Source organism: Sylvia atricapilla, chromosome 3 (assembly GCF_009819655.1).
Source record: "Sylvia atricapilla isolate bSylAtr1 chromosome 3, bSylAtr1.pri, whole genome shotgun sequence".
Taxonomy (NCBI): Eukaryota; Metazoa; Chordata; class Aves; order Passeriformes; family Sylviidae; genus Sylvia; species Sylvia atricapilla.
In genome coordinates this window covers 83724686-83746151 of record NC_089142.1, presented here as the reverse complement: position 1 = coordinate 83746151, position 21466 = coordinate 83724686, and the positions used below count along the sequence as shown (strand labels likewise).

General features: G+C 35.4%; 1 protein-coding gene across 2 annotated transcripts in view; it reads left to right on the top strand.

Moving 5' to 3' along the window:
- The window catches only part of BTBD9 (BTB domain containing 9), a 115019-nt gene that overhangs the window by 63545 nt on the left and 30008 nt on the right, over window positions 1-21466 (top strand). For both annotated transcript variants that reach the window (XM_066316018.1, XM_066316020.1), the window contains exons 8-10: window positions 5134-5243; window positions 13210-13399; window positions 20584-20691. In XM_066316018.1, coding sequence (XP_066172115.1) covers window positions 5134-5243; window positions 13210-13399; window positions 20584-20691 — 408 coding nt within the window. The remainder of the gene's footprint in view (window positions 1-5133; window positions 5244-13209; window positions 13400-20583; window positions 20692-21466) is intronic.

Genomic DNA, 21466 nt, shown 5'->3' with positions numbered 1-21466 from the left:
GTGATGCCAGAGCTAAATACAAGTTTTTGTATATCTTCATTACAGTTTTACAGGACAAATTTCACAATTACATCCTTTTTTAAGCACAGATCAAAACTGCAGTTATTTCTTTGTTGAGCTGCCTTGATGCAGATTGAAATCCATCTGTCTTTCTTTTCCTGCCTTCCACCCTTCCATCTTCTCTCACTTTCTTTTAATACCTTTTTTAATAATACTTTTCAGGTATTTCTTTTTTATGCCGTTTATAGTCTGATTGCTGAAGTGTCATTGGAACAAGAAATAAGTATTGCATGCTAAATTCATAGACTTGTGGAGCATGAGAATCTTAGGAAAATGGAAAACATTCTCTTATTTCACTGAACAGCACTTTCCTGTATTGTGTTTGTTTTATTCAGTATGTTTAAAACTGTGGAGGCTATAACGTATCTATATAATGAAGCTAAATTTATCCTAAGTCGAAACCTCATGAGGACGTAATGAGATTCAAAGAAAACAGGACCTACTGAAGATGAGGTTCACTTTGGAAAGAGTCTGGCTTCATGTCACATTGGCCTGGAAGGTGTGCAGAGCCAGCTCATGTCTGTTCTCTGAACCTCCCTGTTTAGTTTGTTCTAGAATTAGACTTTCTAAAGAACAATGCTTTCTTCTCTGTTTAAAAACTACTTTTTTCTATACAATTGAATTTATTAGAGTCCTATTTTATGTATTCAGTAGAGATGGCATAAAGATAAGTGAGGGTGATATTTAAGTTGTGCTTGACTCCAAAGTCAAATCAGGAATATGGTTTAAATACAGATTTCTTGACGTCCAGATCTTAATATTTTCTTGTGTTTTATTTTTTATTCTTGTAGTGGAAGTCCATTATGATATCAGGTGTAATTGCAGATTTCTGTTCATATCCAGACGGGTTCTGTATTGACGGGAAATTGAGCTGTTTTGAGTTGAACTCTGATCTGAAATAAAACCAGGTGAACCAAGTTCAGATTTGAGAACTTCATTGGAACTAGAGATGCGTACAGTGCAAAGATGGAGATTAAAGCAAGTTTATCCGAAACTGATTTTTTCTGATTTAAATAAATAAAGAATTGGAAACCATTAAAAAAGAACAAAGCAATTATAAACTTATTATTCTTACAGATCATTATGTATGGAATACAAGACATATTACCCCATTGGGCAAGTGTTACTTATGTTCCAAAGCACATAAGTGTTAATTTGATTATATCCTTTGAGAAGCATTGGTTGATTGGTTGACATACTGTGTACTTGTGGTACACAAACAATTACATGTCCTATATAGGTGTTATGTACCAATATTTTTAGTCACTTGAATACCCCATCAGAAAATACTTGCATACACATTCTGGCCGATTACAAAGTGAAATGTGTTGTGTTTTCAAACTGCTTCACTGTCAGTTGTGTTTCCAAGGTGAAAATGTTTGTTACTGTCCAGGCTTTGTGGGTGTTAGATGTACGTTTCCTACCGGAGTTCAATGATTTTGTCTTGTGTAAGTGTTTTATTTGATTTGTCACTGTTGTTTTCAATATTTGTAGCAGGGATTTCCTTTGATATAAAATAGACTTTATTAGACTGTCCTGTCTAAATGTAGGAAAACTTGTCTTCTGTCAAAAGACAGATACGCTTTTCATGTTTGTTCTGGCTTAATTCTTTATTTTATGTATTTATTTATGTCCGGTGTTCTCCCACATGATTTAATGCTGGCAATAGATTTTTCTTCCTTGTTTTTTCTCTCTTCCTGCCACAGGTCTGTTGATTCAGCTGTGTGAGTCTGAAGGATTATTCCTTTCAGGGAGTTGTCAATAAATGGAGTGTAGATGGTGTTGAATAACACTGTTTCCTTTTCTAAAGGAAAACACACTAAAAAACAAACACAATGTCTCCTAATGCCCTTGTGTGTTGGGCTGTGCCTCATGCATCTTTGTGGTGGTGATTGGAATGTGAATATTAGTGGTTCTAAGCAGTTAGAGGAGGTATAAAGTATATAGCAATTCTAGCTCTGGTGTCTCATACCAGATGCTTCACAAAGGAAAATTGAATGCCAATTTCATAAGAGCACATTTTAAACATATTAGATTTAGTTCTTGGAGTTTGCTGTTGCTAGTCTAGGTTGCTTTGATAGTAACTGGAGAGTGGATATCAGTGCAAAATAATTGTTAATTTGTATTCCCTCCTCTTATTTAGTCTTCTGTCTCAATGTTTTCAAGGGATTGGAATCTGTGCTTAATATATTTTAGAATTTGTCTGTATCTTACTGCCTTTATTATAATGATGGATTAATATGACTCCTCGAGTATGCGTATTTTCATGTTTTAACACATATGTCCTGAACACTGTTGTGATGATGTAGGCAGCTGAGCTTGGTGTTTATAGTCCTCCAGTGTATCCATAGCAGAATCAGTGGTGTGATCTGCAACAGCTGTTGCCTGAATTATATGTGTCAACTTTACAAATGTAAAGAGCAGAAGTAAAACATAATTTAGTTGTTCACATATGTAGTCGCAACAGAGTATCAATATAATAATTTCATATAAAAGAGAAGAATTGCTTGGAGAAAAATGGGACATGAATGAGAGATGTTGCCATGTAGATGCCTAATTAACCCAGGTAGTCAGTAGTTTAAAATTCTTCCAAGATCCAGTAGAACATGCTGTTTCCCTCTAGTCAAAACAATTTTCTTGGCAGTGGGAAAAAAAAAACCCACCAACAAGATTTTTCTGATATTCCTATTGTGACAATTTTAGGGTCATGTGTAGCTTGACTCTTTGTGGCTACAGAAGTCTGTGGCATGTAAGTGAAACTCTTAGAGCACTTACGTATTATCAGTATCCATTATTCTCAAAAAGGGCCAGAAAATAAAAGTAAGGGCAAAATTTTCATGTTGCATTCCCATTTGTGTTCTAGGGAAGTTCATTTAAACCCCACAAATTGATCAAGGTCTTTTCTTCAAAGAATGATTCAGGGTTCTTTTTCTGTCTTCCCACCTTACCAGTTGAGTCTGAAGTTCATCAACAGTGGAGCTAGGCTAGGCATTGCAGTGATTCTTTTACTCTGCAATCACACAAAGATTCATAGATAACTTTGTGTTATATGAACCTGCTTTTGGCTGACAGGGATATGAACAACTTCTAATTGCTCTGAACAAACAATCAAGAAGTTTGCTCTAATGATACAATTTTATAACACAAAAAATCTAAGTAAATTAGCTTTTAAAGCTAATTATGAAGCAGTTTCTTGTGTTCCTATTAATCTTGTTACTTTGTTTATTCTCTAAGCTCTTTAAGGCAAGGTAGCGTAACTGAAGGATGTCAAAGTACATCTCCATTAGTAACACTCTGTTGGTTTGCCTGGTGCATTTTTCCAAGCAGCACAGCTCAATCAATACTTTCCTTGCCTGGGAGAGACAAGGGAGTCTCCATGGCAAGCCAGCCTCTGTGTGCACTTCAAAATGTTTCTAAATTATACCTGTGTTTAATTGAATTCTGTGCTTCTGTGGCTGGAGGGCACAAGATCAGTTACCGTTGTTGAATTTTGGACATTGTGTGGGGTTCAAACTGTGGTTGTGAGTTCATAAAAAGAAAGTCAGCTGGTTCACGTGGGCAGGTCTGGGGAAGCACTTCCTATTTGCCTGACTCTCCACCAAGATTCCTGTGATGTTTTTTGCAGGCATTTGGCACTGTTACAGAGTAAGGGCTGAGTTCAGCTTTACTCTTGAAACACAGATTCATCTTCTTTGTGACAATAAATATTTTCTCCACTTTTGCAGCTTTATTTTTTTCTACATAGAGTGACTTTCAGGACATTTGGTACTGTAATGATTGAGCTGTGAGTTGCTATTAATTAGGCAATAACAGATAATTCTTTGTTCCAAGTTATGATTATTAAAATAATTTCTAAATTAAATTTGGAGGTTGAGCATTAGCACAGTAAATAGCTATGATGGTTGTCTTATTGTTTAAAAATAAAATCTCAGAAAATATAATATGTGTTTCTCAGCTTGATTTGATGACGAACACAAGCCAGAATAATGCTGTTGGTGAATGGCCATAATTATACCATGTAAATGAAAGACAGGCCAAAGATTGCCTGATTCTAAGCAATAATAAGCCTAATCTATTGCTTAAGATTCATCCATTCTGATAGTTGTTAATTGAAACGAGTTAAATTCATACAAAGCTTTCTGCAAGTGTGGGTAACCCATCTTGTGAAGTAATTGGTGTTTGGGTTAGGTAGTTTTCTGGCTGCTTGTTCAGCACTTATTGTGAGGTGTACAATAGCCCTTTTGAGATTTTTCAAAATTTATAGTAAGAACTGTTGGAACTCTTCAGAAAATGCAGAATCAGCCTGAATCAAGGTTAGTGGTTGTTTATGGAAGGTGAAGTCTCCAGGATAATGCAGCAGGTGAATAGGTCGCAGTGTTTGAGAGCAGCAATATTTGATTTGCAAGTGGAGTGTAGAAATGTAAGTTATACCACCAGGAATGAAACCCAGAGAAACTTTGTTTCATAATATTTGAATGAGGGTTTTTTCATTATTAATAAAAGGTACACCAAGAGAGATTGATATCCTGTACATCCAGTGTTAGAATTAGAAACAGTCTTAATAAAATGGAATTAATTTTTGGCTTTTGAAGAAAAGCCTGACTCCTTTTTTGGGCTTGTCCTGGTTGTATGAAATATTTCACAGTGCTGAAAATTGTTGAGTAAAGGATGATTATTATTAGTGTTGTACTTGTTGTTATTATTATTGCTATTATTATTATTTAAAACCTCCATGAGCACATATTTGCATTAACAGACCATTTCTGAAACAGAAGGTCCCTAATTTTGCTTTTCTTGGCAGATTAATCCAGAAACATTTTGAAGATTCCACATCTCTTTAAAGATTCCTTTTTTTTCCTCTTAAATTGCACTGGACCCAGCATCCTGACTAGATGCAAACCTGCTATGAAATTGATACTCTTTTTTACTCTATTTTTTTTTTTTACTTTTTTTTTAAGTTACTCAGTTCTTATGGATCTGTACATTATAATCTAACTGAATCAATTATATTTAAGTGCACAGAAGTTGGTCATGTTTAACTAGTGCTGTTTACCTTTTTTTGTTTCCCTATAGGTATATTCGAATTGTTGGGACCCACAACACAGTGAACAAAGTTTTCCATATTGTGGCATTTGAATGCATGTTCACGAACAAATCGTTTACTCTTGAGAAAGGTCTGATAGGTAAGAGATAACACCATTTTCCTTTCTCATGAACTGTTATAAACACTTGTCTTTTAAAGCTGGCCGTTACTGCACTCTACTTCTGTTTCCATCCAGAAATCTCTAAATGGAGTTAAACAGCATTGAAAGGATAGAATTGGTTGGCTAGCCCTTAGAACTTCTATGATATTCCAGTGCTGTGGATTAATTAATGATGCTGCAGGAATGCTCATAATCAAATCAGCCATGCTGACAAAGCCACTGGTAGCTGAGTCAGTCAGTGCTGGCAATGTGATTTTTCTTTGCATGTCACAGTACGGTTGCTCATGCCTTCCCAGTAGGTTAGCCTGAATTCTCTTACAAGAATGGACTAAGCACAGCTATTTATTGTAGTGATGATGGATTTGGACATTTAGGGCCTCTTATACAGTCTGGTTACAACTGTTGAGAGTAAGTTCTCATGTGTTGATTTCCCCCCAAAGAGTCATAGACATGCTTAGCCGTGGCAGAACATTTTATCGGCAATGCTGCTGTTATTCTCAGAACACCACACTGATGGAGCTCTCTTAGCTCTGGGCAGCTTATACAACACTGATTTAAGCACCTTTATGTTACTTAAGGTAGAAATCCCCAACAGACAACAGTACTGAATGATAAAATGTGATATCGATTTTTTTTTTTAACAGTTCAAATGGGGTGGTTTCTGTGCTTTCTTCTGTATAAACTCACAGAAGTCAGATCCTGAAGTTCATTGGAGAGAATTTATTAGTTGACTAGGTGGATTTCCCATAGTTTATTACTAATGCCATAAAACCAACAATTTCAGCAAAATTCTCAAAGTTCATGCTGGTTTAAATATATACCCATCATGAGAAGGAAGATTTTTGGTAAGACATATTCACTTTAAATATTTTTCTGAGAGAACTGTAATATTTAGCTGTGAAAAACCAAGACCAAAGTCCTTCAGCCTATTTCTTGTGCATTATACAAAGGCAAGTCAAAAGCCTGCCCTTTGTTTTAGGTAGTCTACAAGCAGTGTTGCAATTGCTATTGATTACAAAATAGAATAAGCATTAAGGAAGAACTGTCTTAAAAGAAAACATCTCTTCAGTAAGCTAGTTAGCAGAGAAACAAAGTATCTCAGATTTGATCAAACCTTTGAACTAAATTTCACAGTTAGCACTGCCGGCTGTGAATTTTTAGAAACTTCATACAAAATCAGTTAGTGAGTACAAATATTTGTATGTATTTTATTTCAGATGATCAAATAATTTAGTAAATGCTGAGTTTGGGACTTAAATAATTTTTTTGAGTGCTAACACAAAGTTTGTTTGATTAAAAGTAGTGAATATGAGCATGTTAGTGTAAGTGAACTTATACTGTAAGTGACTCGTCTTTTATAGACTCAAGTATTCTTTCTGGTTGAGTGATCATTCTGGTGAGACAAACTATTTAATCTATTTTAACATTTCTTAAGTTTCAAGGGTAATCTAGGGGATGGAAACTGTATATGGCTTTATTAAAAATTCTGTTTGTGAGAATGTTTTTGTAGAATCTTACAGGTGAATAGGGTTTAGGCAGCATAATAGTGAGGGTTTCTGGTGTTAATGGTGATTTTTAATCAAGGGCAGCTTTGCTGTTTTTCAGTGTGGGTCAGTCAAGCTGTTGTACATGAAACTCATTTGAAGTTATCAACAATAAGGAAAGAGAAGCCTGTAGGTTTCTACAGCTTTTCATATTTAAGGAATATTAGTTAATACAATTGATAGAAAATTAAAAGTAAGAATTTCGGGAGTAGTTAATTGAAAGTGGGATGTGGATAGACTTCCAACTGTTAGTGAGGCACCAGCAGTTGTATACATGAGCCAGCAGAGTTTATGAAATGAAAAAAATGAAAAGATTAGGGGACTTCTTGAGGCCAGACCAGTTGTGAAATGGAGCAGGGGCACCTATGACTGTTCCATCAGAATTTTTGGCCATCAGTATTGGCCAAAGTATGTCTGTTGGCCGTCAGTATGTCTATTCATAAATATTCTCAACTACTTTGATCCAGCAAAGAGGTATTATATCCATTTAATGGGGTTTTTTTCATACCTCTGATGATTACCATAAGGCACCATATTGTATGGCTCCTGTGATCAAGTGGACTATCTGTCCAAGGTCCACTGGTGTAAAAACTCGCTATGAGTACCAATGGGTTGGCACAGATTTATTTTATTGCTCTGATGAGGATATGTAATGGTTGTTTCTGTTTCTGAAGTGACCAGATACAATAAAGAGAATTGAAAGCAGTTAGGAAAAATCAACTAAATATATGAAAGTGCAGTAATCAGAGTAGATTGCTTTTAGGCTTGACTGAGTAGAGAAACTTGCATCTTAAACCCTTGAAAAGCAGTTAATTGGGTTCACTGCTTATCCCATATGATATTAAATACAGTATTAATTTAAGTTAGAACAAACACAGCTGCTGTTTCTCTACCCTGTTTTATTAAAAATGAAGTATTGGTCAGCCCTCGAAGGCCATAAAGTCCTTTCAAAAAACCAATGTGACCACTACTTCTACCAAAACAGCACTGAAGATAGTATGTGAAGACTTTGTCATTTGAAAACTCGTTCCAAAGAAATGAGTACTCGGAGGTATTTGGTTAGAGATGTTATGTGGAGACTTGAGTGATTATTTATTTCATTTTTGTGAAAGGTACTTAGCTTGATCAGAGAGTTGTATATGTGAGAGCAGAATTTATCAGATATATTACTACTGATATATAATGTCTGTGTAATGGCTGTCACTGTACAGTAAATATTAGAATGCTGATAAATAATAAAACCTAAGTGCTGTTTCATGATTACAACAGTTTTATGTTGTTTCAGTTTTGTGTACAAGGTTTTAATGAAAAATTATTAACTTGACATAGTAGAATTAAAAGTGAATGTGGAAGATGATTTATACAGTCACTTTGTACGATACTGGATGTGGTACTGACCTGACTCAATGGTAGCTGAGTAGCAGTTTTGAAGCAAAAGAAACAGAAAATGCTCTTTATAGCACTGGTATCTGGTGTTTAAGTGTTGGTTTACAGTTTGTTGTCTTGTGGAATGAGGTGACAGAAAGGAATGTAATCATATGAAATTATTTCCCTAACGCAGATGTTAGGGTTGAGATGTATTTTTCTTTTTGGCATAGTATTATCTCTAAATGTGTAAATAAACAGTTTTTCATATTAAATTCATTATATTAACATAACTCTTTCATTTAACAAGGATGCAAATATTCTTTAATCTCACACAATGCTTGTTTATAATGAAGTTCTGCCTATGAAATTCTGAATGGTCTTTAACCATTTAATCTAGAATCCAAAGCAAAAGAGTATTTTCACAAGTAAGAGGCATACTCCTTTGGAAGCAGTACTTGGTGTCATCGATGTATTGTAAAATGTTCTAATCTGCCCAGTGGAAAGAAGTTGCAACAGCAATTAAAGGACTGCTTCTGTCCAAGGCCTCTTTAGGTTTCTGGGGGTTTTTTCCCACCTTAATAGAGGGAAAAAATTCCTCTTTTATGCCTCAAATGGAAAAAAGTTTGATAACCTCAGTCCTTTAACCACTACTCAGTGCTGAGGGGCAGTCAAAGGTTATGTGGGCTTGACCAACCTTCTGATTTTGAGCCTGGTGAAGGTCATTAGAAGTGCAATTGGGATGGCTTTTCCACATAGCAGTGTTGGTCTGTAGTCTGTCTCAGTCTGTTCAGACTGTGTTGTAACTGGTACATTGCACACGAAAGAGAACAGTGAATAATGACTGAAGAGCAGAAGATAGATGTAAAACACTGGAATGGCCTTGGTCACCCTCTAGGGAATACTGTTCCGTTCTTAGGAATCGTGAACCTTCATTTGGGTGCTATTCAATGCCTTAGGAGAACTTGTTTTAAAAGGGATAAAACAATACTAATAAATATTCACTTGTCTTTTACTCTGGCAGTGATTTAGGAAAAAAAAGAAATAGAACAGACAGAATTGAATGTGGAACAGGGAGAAACCAGTCATATCAACTTCTTAGTGTGTGGTTCAGCTTTGTAACAGATTGCTTTGTCTCTCCCCAAGGAAACAGTGAGAGATGCTGTTTTTTGTCTAGTTTAATGTTGACTCCACACAAAGCTTTCAATTTTTTTTTCTCTTTTAAAAGAGATTCACATTTTTCCAAAACAATGCAGGCTAACCCAGCAGTGTAAGTCAGCTCTGCTGCAGCCATAGCTTTAGGAAATTATGAAAAGTTGAAGACAATCTACATACTGCAGGGATTTTTTTCCCCTTTCTGCAGGAAAGGATAGCCACATTGTCAGTTGCAAGAGAGGTATGTTCCTATGGTCTCAGTTCTTCTTTTTTATCCTTTTCTGTGTTTTTCCAGCCCTACAAAAAGGGATACACACTTCCTAAAATGACTGATATTGCTGAAATTCTTCTGCAGACATAATTTTTAATGAAAGAGCTCTGTAGCAGCCAATTAGTTGGCAAAAGTATGGCCAGTTCTAGTGACTTGAATGGTTTTGTTCTAATTTATTGAATTAGGAATCGTGAGCCATAGCAAGTATTAAGTGAAAAAATCATCCTTCTCTGAAGTTTTTCTAATACAATTTCTGGTGCTTGGACAAAAATACGTATTAGTGAGGTTTCTTTTCCAGCTAAATATGGCTTGCAGAAAGCTTTTCACTGCAACAGGTGAAAATACTATTGATACTTTTTTGAAATTGATCTTTTTTGAGCTCCTGATTTCTTTGAATAATTTGATTGAAGATTCAAATTGAATGTAGTCATTTCATCAGCAAGTTTCAACTCAAGAAAATAGAAAGAGTATGTGGAATGAAAGACAGGACATGTGGCTGTACTTTTAATTAACTGAAAAGTCTGTAGATTTCATATTTTTTCTACCATGTAGCAAATACACAAGGACTAAATCATATATTGAATAAAGATTAGAATTAACACATCTTTTGGCATGTGGGAAATGAGAGCAAAATGCCTTATACCCTTTTAATTCTTTAATACAATATGATCAAACTCTGAAATACTCCTTGCAATCCTTAATTTTCTTTCTTTAGTCTCGCTATTTTCCAGCCACCCAGAAGGAAACTTTTGTTAGCTTAGTAGATAGATGTTCAAGTAGAGAGGGAATGCAATCTTAAGTTAAAAATGGAGTGATTGGAAGCTGAACATTTAACAGATGTAATCATGAGAGGAAAATTACTCCTTCATACTAACTAAAACAAAAATTTGTTTCTTCTAGTTTAATTTCTTGTTTGTAGTTTCTTCACAATGCTAGTTTTTTAGGTGTCTTAAGAGAATTCACTAAAATGAACAGTTTTGTTGCAGTGATGACACATGACCAGAGAACTTTTGACTATTGCCTAGAGTGCAGTATAAATATATTCAACAGTCTATAATGCTTTAAATTGCTGCTTTCCTATAAAATAAGACTATGTAGTAGGTCTGCTGTCTCCCTGTATGTTTATTTTCATAATTTATTTAAGGCTTGTTAATGGCTGATTCTGTGAACCAGTACAAATACCTACTTTGTTCTCTTCTTTCCTGTGTTCCTGATTTTATTTCATTTCCCCACCCACCCTCATCGTAGTGAAGTCACAGTGGATGGACAGAAAGCAAAAGCTGACCTGTCCAGAATAAGAGATGAAAGGAAGTAGTCTACACTCAGATATGGATGCTAATTGGCAATTGCAGCATGCACTTTTTTTTCAGAATGCTTCAGGGGGAAAAAAATTCTTATGAAAAATCAAGTATGCTAAAAAGACAAATTAAGAGAAACAAGCTTTAGGATTGATAAAGAAATATAACTGAGGCTACAGCACACTTCTGTTGCATTTTTATCTTGGAAGATCCCTAAAGACAGTTGAATAACATATCTGTCTTATCTTTAAATATAGTCAGTATAGATGACCCTTAGGCCATGTCTTGAGAATTGCAATCCTTTATAAAAATACTATTGCTGGAATTAAATGTACTACCAGTTCTTCATCATTCCATACTGCAGCATAGGACAAGGAGACAAGAAAGTAAGTTTTAATAAATGTTTGATGCCATTGTCCTGTAACCTCAATCATCTTCTCCTTTTGTTTGCTTACAGAATGTGTTTGCTTTGCTAACACATGTCTTTTCTGTTCCATAAAAGCAAATCAGGCTTTTCAGCCCAAAACTGTTGTATGAACAGTAGGAAAGAAAAACTGCACCAATTTTTGTGTGTGTAATCCTCTCTTTTCTCTGACAATATTGGTTACTTTAAGAGCTGGATAGCTGTTGGATTTAAAAAAAAAAAAAAAAAAAAAAAAAAAAAAAAAAAAAAAAAAGAAAGAAACAGAAGTAGAAACAAGATTCTTGGTTTTGACATTTTGTATTTGTAAATAAGTGACCTGAATTGAAGCAGAAATTCTAATGGGAAAAAGGAAGGCAACCAAAAGACTTGAAAATACAGCACAGAGCAGAGTCTCCACCAGATGGTACTTTTAATAAATTTATCAAGCGTGTATAAAAGATGATAATGAACGTTCAAAATTGGGAGCGGCGGACCCCCTAGAGAAAAGGAACAGGATGGCACGTTCTGCACACTTCAGTTAGTCAGAGTCAATTTCTAATTAGCTGTTGTAGGGAAGACCACAGAATTATATTAAAAACACACCAAGACAGATTCTGTATGGTTTTTAAGGACTTTTTGACTTATCTGGGTAACATCATCTTACCCGTCTTCTCCCATCTTCTTAGGAGGGTCATGGGTTGGTGCAGAAATCTAAATGTGAGAAGGAGCAGGATGGTGCTTGGAGGGCATGCAGGCAAAACATTGCAAGAGCTGAGCTGCACTACATTCAGTTAATCACTTAGCTAGGAGTGTGTCTAGAATATGCCATGGAGCCTCAACATGAGCATTGATTTTGACTCTCTCTTTTACTCATTTTCTTTTTTACCAAGATTGCAATAGCTTCCTCTTCCTATTGAAACAAAACAAAACAGCTTCATGTAGAAGATGATTTAAAGCCTGTATAGCATAAATACACAAGTAAGTTCCCTTACTCCTGGGGAGGAGAGGAAGAAAAAAAAAAAGTCAAGGGAAATTTTAATTCAATGCCAGTACTCTTAGTTTGCATTGTTAGCTTTTGCCCAGTACTCTTAGTTTGCATTGTTAGCTTTTGCTTTATTCAGATTGTTCCCAGTGAACTACTTCTAATGTCTAACACCTGCTTCCCTGTAAGAATCTGGGAATTGTTTAGTGCCTCTTTTCAGTAATAGGGGAATCAGGAGATTTCTAGAAGAGTAAAGTGGTGGTTTTAGTAATTTTTTATGAGCAGACAGTGATGATAGTATATTTGATAATGCAGTAGCTTTTCCAGAACTGGTTGCTTTTCCACTCCCTTGGATTACTAGTTGGCATTGAATTTGCAGTTTTTTCCCCTGTGTTCTTTAAGGTGTTTTGGTTGGTTAGTGGCTTTCTTAAGTTTATGCTTCTGATACAAGTAGCACAGTGAAATCACAGAATCCTAGCTCTTCATGGAAAATTCTCTATGTTTTTTGCATGCTGAAGACTCATATAGTTAGCTCTGAAATTTCTCATAGCTATGTTTCAGCCATTTTCAGATGTTGTATTAGAGGGAGGTTTCATCATGAAAACAGGAAGAAATTATTTCAGATTTTCCAAAGTTTTGCCGTACAAGGAATTTTTTCCCAACTGTGTTAAAAGAGTGCTTTCATATCACCAGTACTGAAATTCATCTGTTAATTTACCAAGCTATTCTGGAATCAGTGCTATAAAAACTGTCTGTACCACTTGTTTATCACTTGTTCATAGTTCATGTTTTGTGAGTTAAATTTCCTTCTGTTGATCATGTTTTTTTCATTTTTTTTTTACCCGTTCTTCTCCAGAAATAAAGACCATTGGCATCTGAACTGTTTTCTGACTCTATGTCTGTCATCTTTGTGTTTTTAATTCACAGTTCCCACTGAAAATGTTGCAACAATTGCAGACTGTGCCAGTGTGATTGAGGGTGTGAGTCGCAGTCGCAATGCCTTGTTGAATGGAGACACAAAAAACTATGATTGGGATTCTGGATACACGTGCCACCAGCTTGGGAGCGGAGCTATTGTAGTGCAGCTGGCACAGCCCTACATGATTGGATCAATACGGTAAGAGGATTTATTTTTCTCTAAATTAGGGGCCAAAGTGAAATTTTTTGCTGAGCAGTTATTTTCTTTAGAATGTATGACATTTGAAAATGACATTAATTAGGGGACTAGTTCAGTAGTTGTCATTTTGCTCCTTACTTCAGTATAACAGGCATGTTAAAAATTAAATGTGTGAATTATACGTCAAGACACACAAGTGCAATTCCAGAAAATATTAGTTTTCAGAGGCATAATAGTAATAGCAGTCAAATTATAAGATTAAAGTTATATACTTAGTTTAAAATAGAATTTAATTGCAGTCTCACTTATGGTTAAATAGGTGCAGTTACTATTATCCACTTCATTCTGAAAACAATTTTCTTGAAGAAAATCATCATGTCAAGTCAGCCAGACTTCCTTTTCACTATACTATTAGTGCTAGTTCTTATTTAAACAGGGAGGGTGTAATGAAGGTACAGTAACCTGCATATTGATTTACAAGGCTGGATTAATGAATATCTTCAGATTTGGACTGAAGTTCACTGGGCTGTTTCTTTTATAAATGTGCATATGCATATGAAGATAAAAATTTTGGCTGATGTAGAGATTTAGGAAGTAGGAGAGTGGGATTTTTCACAGGTGAAAAGGCAAATATTCCAACCAACTTCATATTCTCTGACTATAAATATTTGGGGTGTTAGTTTCATACAATCCGGCATACAAACCCTTGTCTTAATGGCATCATGGTCTTTGTAAATTTAGACTATGTAGTCAGAGATTTAATTGGTATGCTCTGTGACAGTGGAATAAAGATTTCTGAAGTTCAGAGTACCAGTGATCAAAGACTGAAATCCCAGGTGGGTACTGGCTTGCAACAGGGACCATGTAATAGGTATGTATTTCTGTGAGCCCCCTGTAAAAAGCTGCCAAGTGAGACTTGAAAGCTCTTTTATATCTGCTAATTTCTGTTTTGGTTTTGGCCTATGGCATTGTTATGATGACTGTAAAACTTTAAAGATAAAGTTTGACATCACACATCCAGGCAAATCCCTAACCCAACAAAAGTAGTGTTTTGTGCATATGCAACCTGTAGATGTTATGTATAATGCGAGTCCAGCATTGTTCTCACTGTGTGAAACAAGTAAGTGTGGTTGGCAAATTCCCACACTCATCTGAGTTTGGTGTTGTTAATATTCTATTAAATATTGCATCTCAAGTGGAAAACCAAGCAGTACTCAGATTTCTTTAAACAGATAAATGAAAGTGTAATTCCATCATTTTCATGACATGTCAAACTTAAGAAGCAGTTAAGGCTTTGGCCATAAAAAAGAGTAAGAGTGCAATATGCTAGCTGAAATGCGTAGTTTCTCAGTTTCTCTTTCTTCTATCTTACTGTTTTCTGTTATCCTTCAATTGATGCATTGTACCATCTTTTCTAGTGAAAAAACCTGACTTTCCTATAATAAATGCTATGCTATTGTTTATTCTGGTGCAGAATATTTTTAATAAGTTTCTTTATTAAATACTGTGTTAGGTGAAATAAACTTCTGGTTGCCAAGAAATTATAACTATGTAATCAGCAAGTGTGTCGAGCAAATTAAAAAAAAAAAAAAAGCCCCAAACATTACATAATTCAAAATTCATAGGCAGTTAGTGATTTATGTGGTATGGAACTGTATAGGTGCAGGTTCAGAATCTCATCTTTCTTTGTCAGTTTCCCTGCATGTATAGTACAAACAAGATTAATAGCTTACTTTACAAAAATAACAATAATTAACATCATAGTCTGAGGTATCTTCTGACAGAAGATACCGCATTGCCTAGAGGCAGAAATGCTAGCAGCATGTCATTTTTCCCTTTTTGTGTACTGCCTAGAAGAGCAACTGCTTTGAGTTGCAGCCTTGTATTGCAGGTCATGGGCAGCCAAGGGAAGCTGCCCCTTGGAGTGGGGAAATAAAGTTTTGCTCTGTGGCATCTACAGCTTTATCAAGGGTCTGGAACAAGTTCTATATTAAGCAGAGCTAAAGATGGTGACACCATCTTTATTCAGCACCAGGAAATCTCTGTTTGGTACAGAAATCCAATCATATATAAACATAGATGACAGCAAAACGTCTTACTATTTAATCTTAATGGAAGCAAGAGAGTTTTTTTGTTAACAGAATGTCTGCCACAACTGATTGAACTGTATTCACTTCTGTGTTTTCCTTCTGTTTGCTTGTTTGAAAACTCTCTTGATCTCGTGCTCCCACCTAATAGGAAAGAAATCTAGGAGCATTTGCTTTAGGCTGGCAGTACACCATTACTGCAGAATGACATGAATTCTGCTGCCCTCAGAAACTGAGTCATTATACCCATGGGTTTGGATTTTAAGTGAATAATTAGGAATTAAAGTATGTAGCCTTTTAGTTCAGAAACACAAATGTGCCATTGAATATATTTATTTCAGAGAGGGTAAATATATAAACCTTTGAAAAAAGGTAGTAGCTGCTTTTAGTCTATAGAAATGGGAATATCACTCGAGAGAGCCTCCGAGACATGTTACCATGGCAACTAAATTCTGAGTATGAAAAAAACAGAAGAACTATTGGTGTTCAAATATGCCTTAGAAATGCAGAGAAATTAATGTTTCAGGAATATATATTGTATGCGTGCTTTCTGCCAAAGTCATTCCAGTGTCTAAGAGTCTTAAGCACCCTTCAGGTTGGAAGGGGCTTGAGGGAGAAACATCTAGCATCAGGTTGTTTCTCAGAGGAGGGTCAGTTATGAAAAAAACCCATCCCAGTCAAGGCTTTATGCACTCAGGTCTTAAAAATTTCCAAGGCAGGAAATTCCACAACTTCACTGGGTAGCCTGCCATATCCTGAGATATTGACAAGTGTTAGGTTCCTCCCCAGCCCCAAGCTTCCTTAGGCTACAAGAGCCAGCTTCCCCAGTCTCCTGCACAGAGCGTATGCTTCAACCTCATGAAAATTTTAATGGTCCTCTGCTGGAACTGCTGAGATGTATCAATGTTCTATTTGGATTCAAAAAGGGATTCAGTATGCCGGGCATGATCTAACAAGTACAGAACAATAATCTCTTTCCATTGTTTTGCTCAATTCCTGTTACCCCAGGTCCATATGTTTCTAGCCCTCATTTCTGGGAAGGCACACAGGCAACTAATGACATCTATTCAGTTTGACTCAGGAATTCCATGGGAAACCACGTTGAAACTTTGTTTATATTGAATACTTCTTCATCTGTTTGTATATAAATTTGGAGCTCTTGACTTCGGCATCAAAATTTACTCAGAAATTCTGAAAGAAGTGTAATGACAATCACAGCTTGATACTATTTTCTAATAGAGAAGACATGGAAAACATGGAGATTTCAACCCATCCCCTTCAATCCAAATTGTTCTATGATTCTATGTTGTTTTGGGTCTTTTTAACAATTGTTACTAAACTATGAAATTTTAATAAATATTTAAGAGTTTTTTTTTCTTTTATTAGTTCTCAGAACAGCTTAAAAGATACTTGGAACACTTAACAGAGTAAATGTTAGTTTAGATGTTTTTCCACATAGTTGCCTGTCTGGACACAAAATACCTTTCTCCTTGTAGTCCCTGAGAAGGCCCATATTATTGACAGAAAACTATAGTATTTAATTAGGAACAGAAAGACAGCAACTGGTGTGTGTAACATATTTTTAAATGGATAAATCGTGAATATTGGAGCAGCTGCCATATCGCAATAACTTTCTGTCTAATTCTCTCTGCATTTATCTGGAATAGAAATATAGTACTGTTATACTACAGTCTTTGGCTGATTTTTCTTATAAATTAAAAAAGAAAAAAAAAGGATTTGTTAGAGTGTATGTGATAGGGATGGAATTCTATGCCATAGTGATTTTTGTGTTAGACTACATAAAATACTTCTTGTCTTTAGAAAAGTACATGAGCTACTTATCCAACTTTAATATTTTTGAAGACTTTAATGCTAGTATGAAAATGATAGCTTTTCATGTTCAGAGTAATCCTTAAATTAACAAACAGCATCAGTGAACTTGAAAGTGTTTTCTGTTTGCTTATACCAATATCATATACATCTCTTATGCTTTCTGATTTTCTATACCACTTCCACTTATGAAGCTTTACTTTCTTTGCTACTCATTTTCTGTGCTTGCCTGACTCGAGAGTAAGATCATGACTCAGAATGAATGATCATAGGAACACTTAGAAAATATGCAGAAATTTTCTCTCCTTTGTCGCATCTTTGTGGGAAGAAGGACTGGTTTCTTGCAGGGTAACTACTGAAACATTAATATCTGCAGAAAATTGAAGGGGTTTAAAGACAACCAGAGGTAAAAATGCAGCAACAATTGTATAAAAAACCTCCTTCCATGTGGAAGTGTTTCTTTCTTTTTCTTTTTCTTTCTCATTCAAGATGTGTTGCCACCTCATGTTTTAATTTCTGTCTTTTGGGTTTCTACAAGTATGCAAGTGGCTGATGAATGCAGTACTGTCAAATACTTATCTGTATGTTCTCTGTAGTGACTTACAGTACTCAGGAAGCAAGTGTCATCCTGTCAGGTGCACGACTAATGTTCTTTGGTATTCTGCTAACACCTTGAGTATATGTAGTTATACAGCAGTCTGAACTAAACAGTGACAATATTTTTTGCAGAAGTCTAAAAATAAAAAGCACAGACAGCAAAAAATGTTTTTAGAAAGGCAGAACATTCAGTCACAGGGCAGCACATGACATTTATGGACATACTGTTTTAAAGAGTACTGTGGCTTTTTAGTTTTCTACCAGGTAGCCAATATAATCACTTTCCTATGCCTGTAATGTGAACTTTTATCCATATTTGAAAAGCTTTTATTTTATAAAGTGAGGCATTGTGAACATGTGATGTAAACAGCAATGTTGTATTAAATGACTCACAGACTTAGACTCCAGATGCTGAAAAAAGAAATATGTTTAAATCTCAGTGTTGCAGGGTGTAAGCTGAATAAATCTTCACTCTATTTTTCTTTCTCATTCCTGAGGGCAAGATACACTAATGAGCTAATTTAGCTTTTTATTTCAATATGGAAAGTCCTAAGAACATGGGCAATTTTGTTATAAACAGATGCATTTCCAATGGGTATAGTTCTGACTTTTTAAGTGGAATATTCTCCTTCCTGTCATTTAATATTCATCTTAGCAAAATATAGCTTTGCTAAAAAAGTTCACCATGGTAATTTGCCTGTAATGTGTTGCAAAGATTGTTGTGCCTGGCATAAAAAGTGGCCTTTGTGCTCAGTGTGCACTGGTGAATATTCTGGTTGTCACCTGAAAGTTTTTCACTGCTTATCCAGAAAGGCATTTCAAGCATAGTAAATTCCAAATAAGTTTTATTGTCATTCTACATCCTGAATCTCTCCTAAGAAGCTACTAGAGAAGAAATAACTTTCTATTTTCCTTCAGAAATATCAAAGAAACAGAAATCTCCATTTAGCATTCATGCCAAGTCACCTTGGGAAAGATGCTGCTGACTTTAATTCACTCGTTGTTTGGTTTGTAGTAATTCTAAACCATGTGATTTTTAAGCCTATTTAATGAGATTGGGTTGATTTGGGAGAGAGCAATTACATATTTTTGAAAGGAACAAATATGTCCTGTTAGCCTTTTGCTTTAAAACCAACCCAGCTCTGTTTTAATTACAGTATTGTTAGTTGAAATTATAGTCACCAGTTTGCTTCTGATATTCAAACTCTTGATCATAACTTTGAAAGCATAGATCAAGGAAACAGCAATGAGTCACCATGATAAAAAGGATTCTGTTGAAAAGCATAATTAGCTACATTTTTATAGCCTTGTTGAAGGAAAACAAATTTATGATTCTTTTTTTATTTTTCCTCTTTTTATATTTTAGAATACTTTGTTTAAATATAATATAAATGTTAAATCAATTCAGGACCTATTGATTAGTAGTAGTTACCAAATAGAGGATTGTAATCAATAAACTTGTTAAGAAAATGCATTTCATTCTGTGTCTTTGGAGGCCTTTCAGCTGTAGAAAAGCAGAATGGTGCTAATTAGATGAAGAAGAGGTGTTGAAGTTGGGTGGTTATGTTTCAGGGTGTGGCATTTTTTTTAAAGTCTGTCATGGTGCCACAGACAACTCTTTACTCTTTTTTTACTAAGTCAACTCTGAATTTTTAAATTTGCAAATAGACAGTATTCATATGGGCTAAAAGACTTCTGTTCAGAGTGTTTTAATTTAGCTTCTTAAAGCTACTTTTGACAGCATATTATTTCTGATAATATTAATGAGCTAGAGTCAGCATCTAGGGAATTTGTTTTGAATCTGCTTGGCCACTAGACCTAATTCCACTTTTAACACTGGGATTTCAAAACCTGAAAAGAAAAGGTTGAACTAGGTTGTTTCCCTCTGTACTTGGTGTTGGGAGACTGCACCTCGAGTACGGTGTCCAGTTCTGGGCCAAATATCTTTTACAACAGGGAGATAATGCCCATATAAAGAAAAGTAAAGAATTTGGCAGATGTGGGTTTTGATAACACTTGAGCTAAATGCCATCCTGATGCTTTAGATCTTATCTGTAAGGCAAGTGTGGAAATCAAAGGCTATTCAGTTTCACCTAGTGCTCTTCCTGAAGGAATGCCTGTTTGTTAGACCTATTGTCTTTCTTTTTCTTCTGCCTTTTTAGCTATTTGTTTAATAATTTATTGCTTTTTTTCCTCTTCTGATGAACCAGGACTGGGAATTCCTATTTTCTTTTTTTTTAAATATATTTCTGATCTATTTGCCAAAACCAAGAAAATACAATTAAGAAGGCAGCATAATTTTTTAATCACCTAATTCTTTTTTTTTCTGTCCTCTCCTAAACTGACTTTTTGAAACCGATCTTTTCATCATATCTAAAGAAGGCAGTGCCACGTGGCAAATAAATTAAAAATAATGGGATGAATGTAATAGATTAATGTTCATAAGTTAGTTATTCTAAGCCTGTAAGTCTATTATTGGCTTCAGGATATTAAGAATAGAGACACATGGTCTGAGATGGAAAAACAGAAAAGACTTTGTTGAGTGTTAAAGGTACATTCTGAAAGAAACAGTTATGTTAGAAAGGATGAAGTGGAGAAAATAAAAGGCAAGAAAAATTTGAAGGTTGGTTTGGTGTTTAACTTACTACTCAACAACTGCTTCATACCTAGGTTGCTGCTTTGGGACTGTGATGATCGGAGCTACAGCTACTACATTGAGGTTTCAACAAATCAGCAGCAGTGGACCATGGTGGTGGATCGCACAAAAATTTCCTGCAAGTGAGTTTAGCTTTTTCCACTTATTGGCAAAGATCAAGAACACTGGAAACTGGTTTTGGTGGGGTTTTTGTTCACTACTTACATAGGTTACTGTGAAAAGACTGATCAGTGCATAACCTGTAGATTAATGCAAGACTTTCAAACCACAATCAATTTCTTAAGATTGGTACTGGATCTTCAGACAATCAGTTGGATTCTTCATTCATAAGAAGTTTGCCTACCATACCCTTGGTTTTGTCATCACTAGAAGTAAACTGTGTTTTTCTGGAGGTCACATGTTTATGGTGACCCCTGGTGTCAAACCACCCTCCCTGGAGAAATGTGGTACAAGAGGGAAAAGATCATACTTGGTAAAGGATTTTGCTAATCAAATGTCTTTCTCCATTATCAAAAGGCATAAATGTATTGTATGCCATTCACATCTGAAGAGAGTGGAGAGAGTGAGGATAGGAACCAAACCATAACAGACCACATACTTACCAAAGCTTGACCTTGTCTCTGTTCAAAAGCAGAGTAGCTTGACTTATGCACCAAACACTCTTGCTTTTGAAAAGCACTCTTCCAGAGAAAAAGAGTGCTCTTTAAGCAGAGATAAAGAAGAGAGAAAAACTTCCATTTTCGTTTGAATACTTAAATCAGAAGAAATCAGGTATGAATATTCTCCACGTGAATACTTTCGTTGCTTTTACTGCAATTTCTGCTGATAAAACCCATTCGTCACATATGGAAGAATAATTTAGTGCTAAAGAGCCCTCTTAAACCATGTGATGATGGT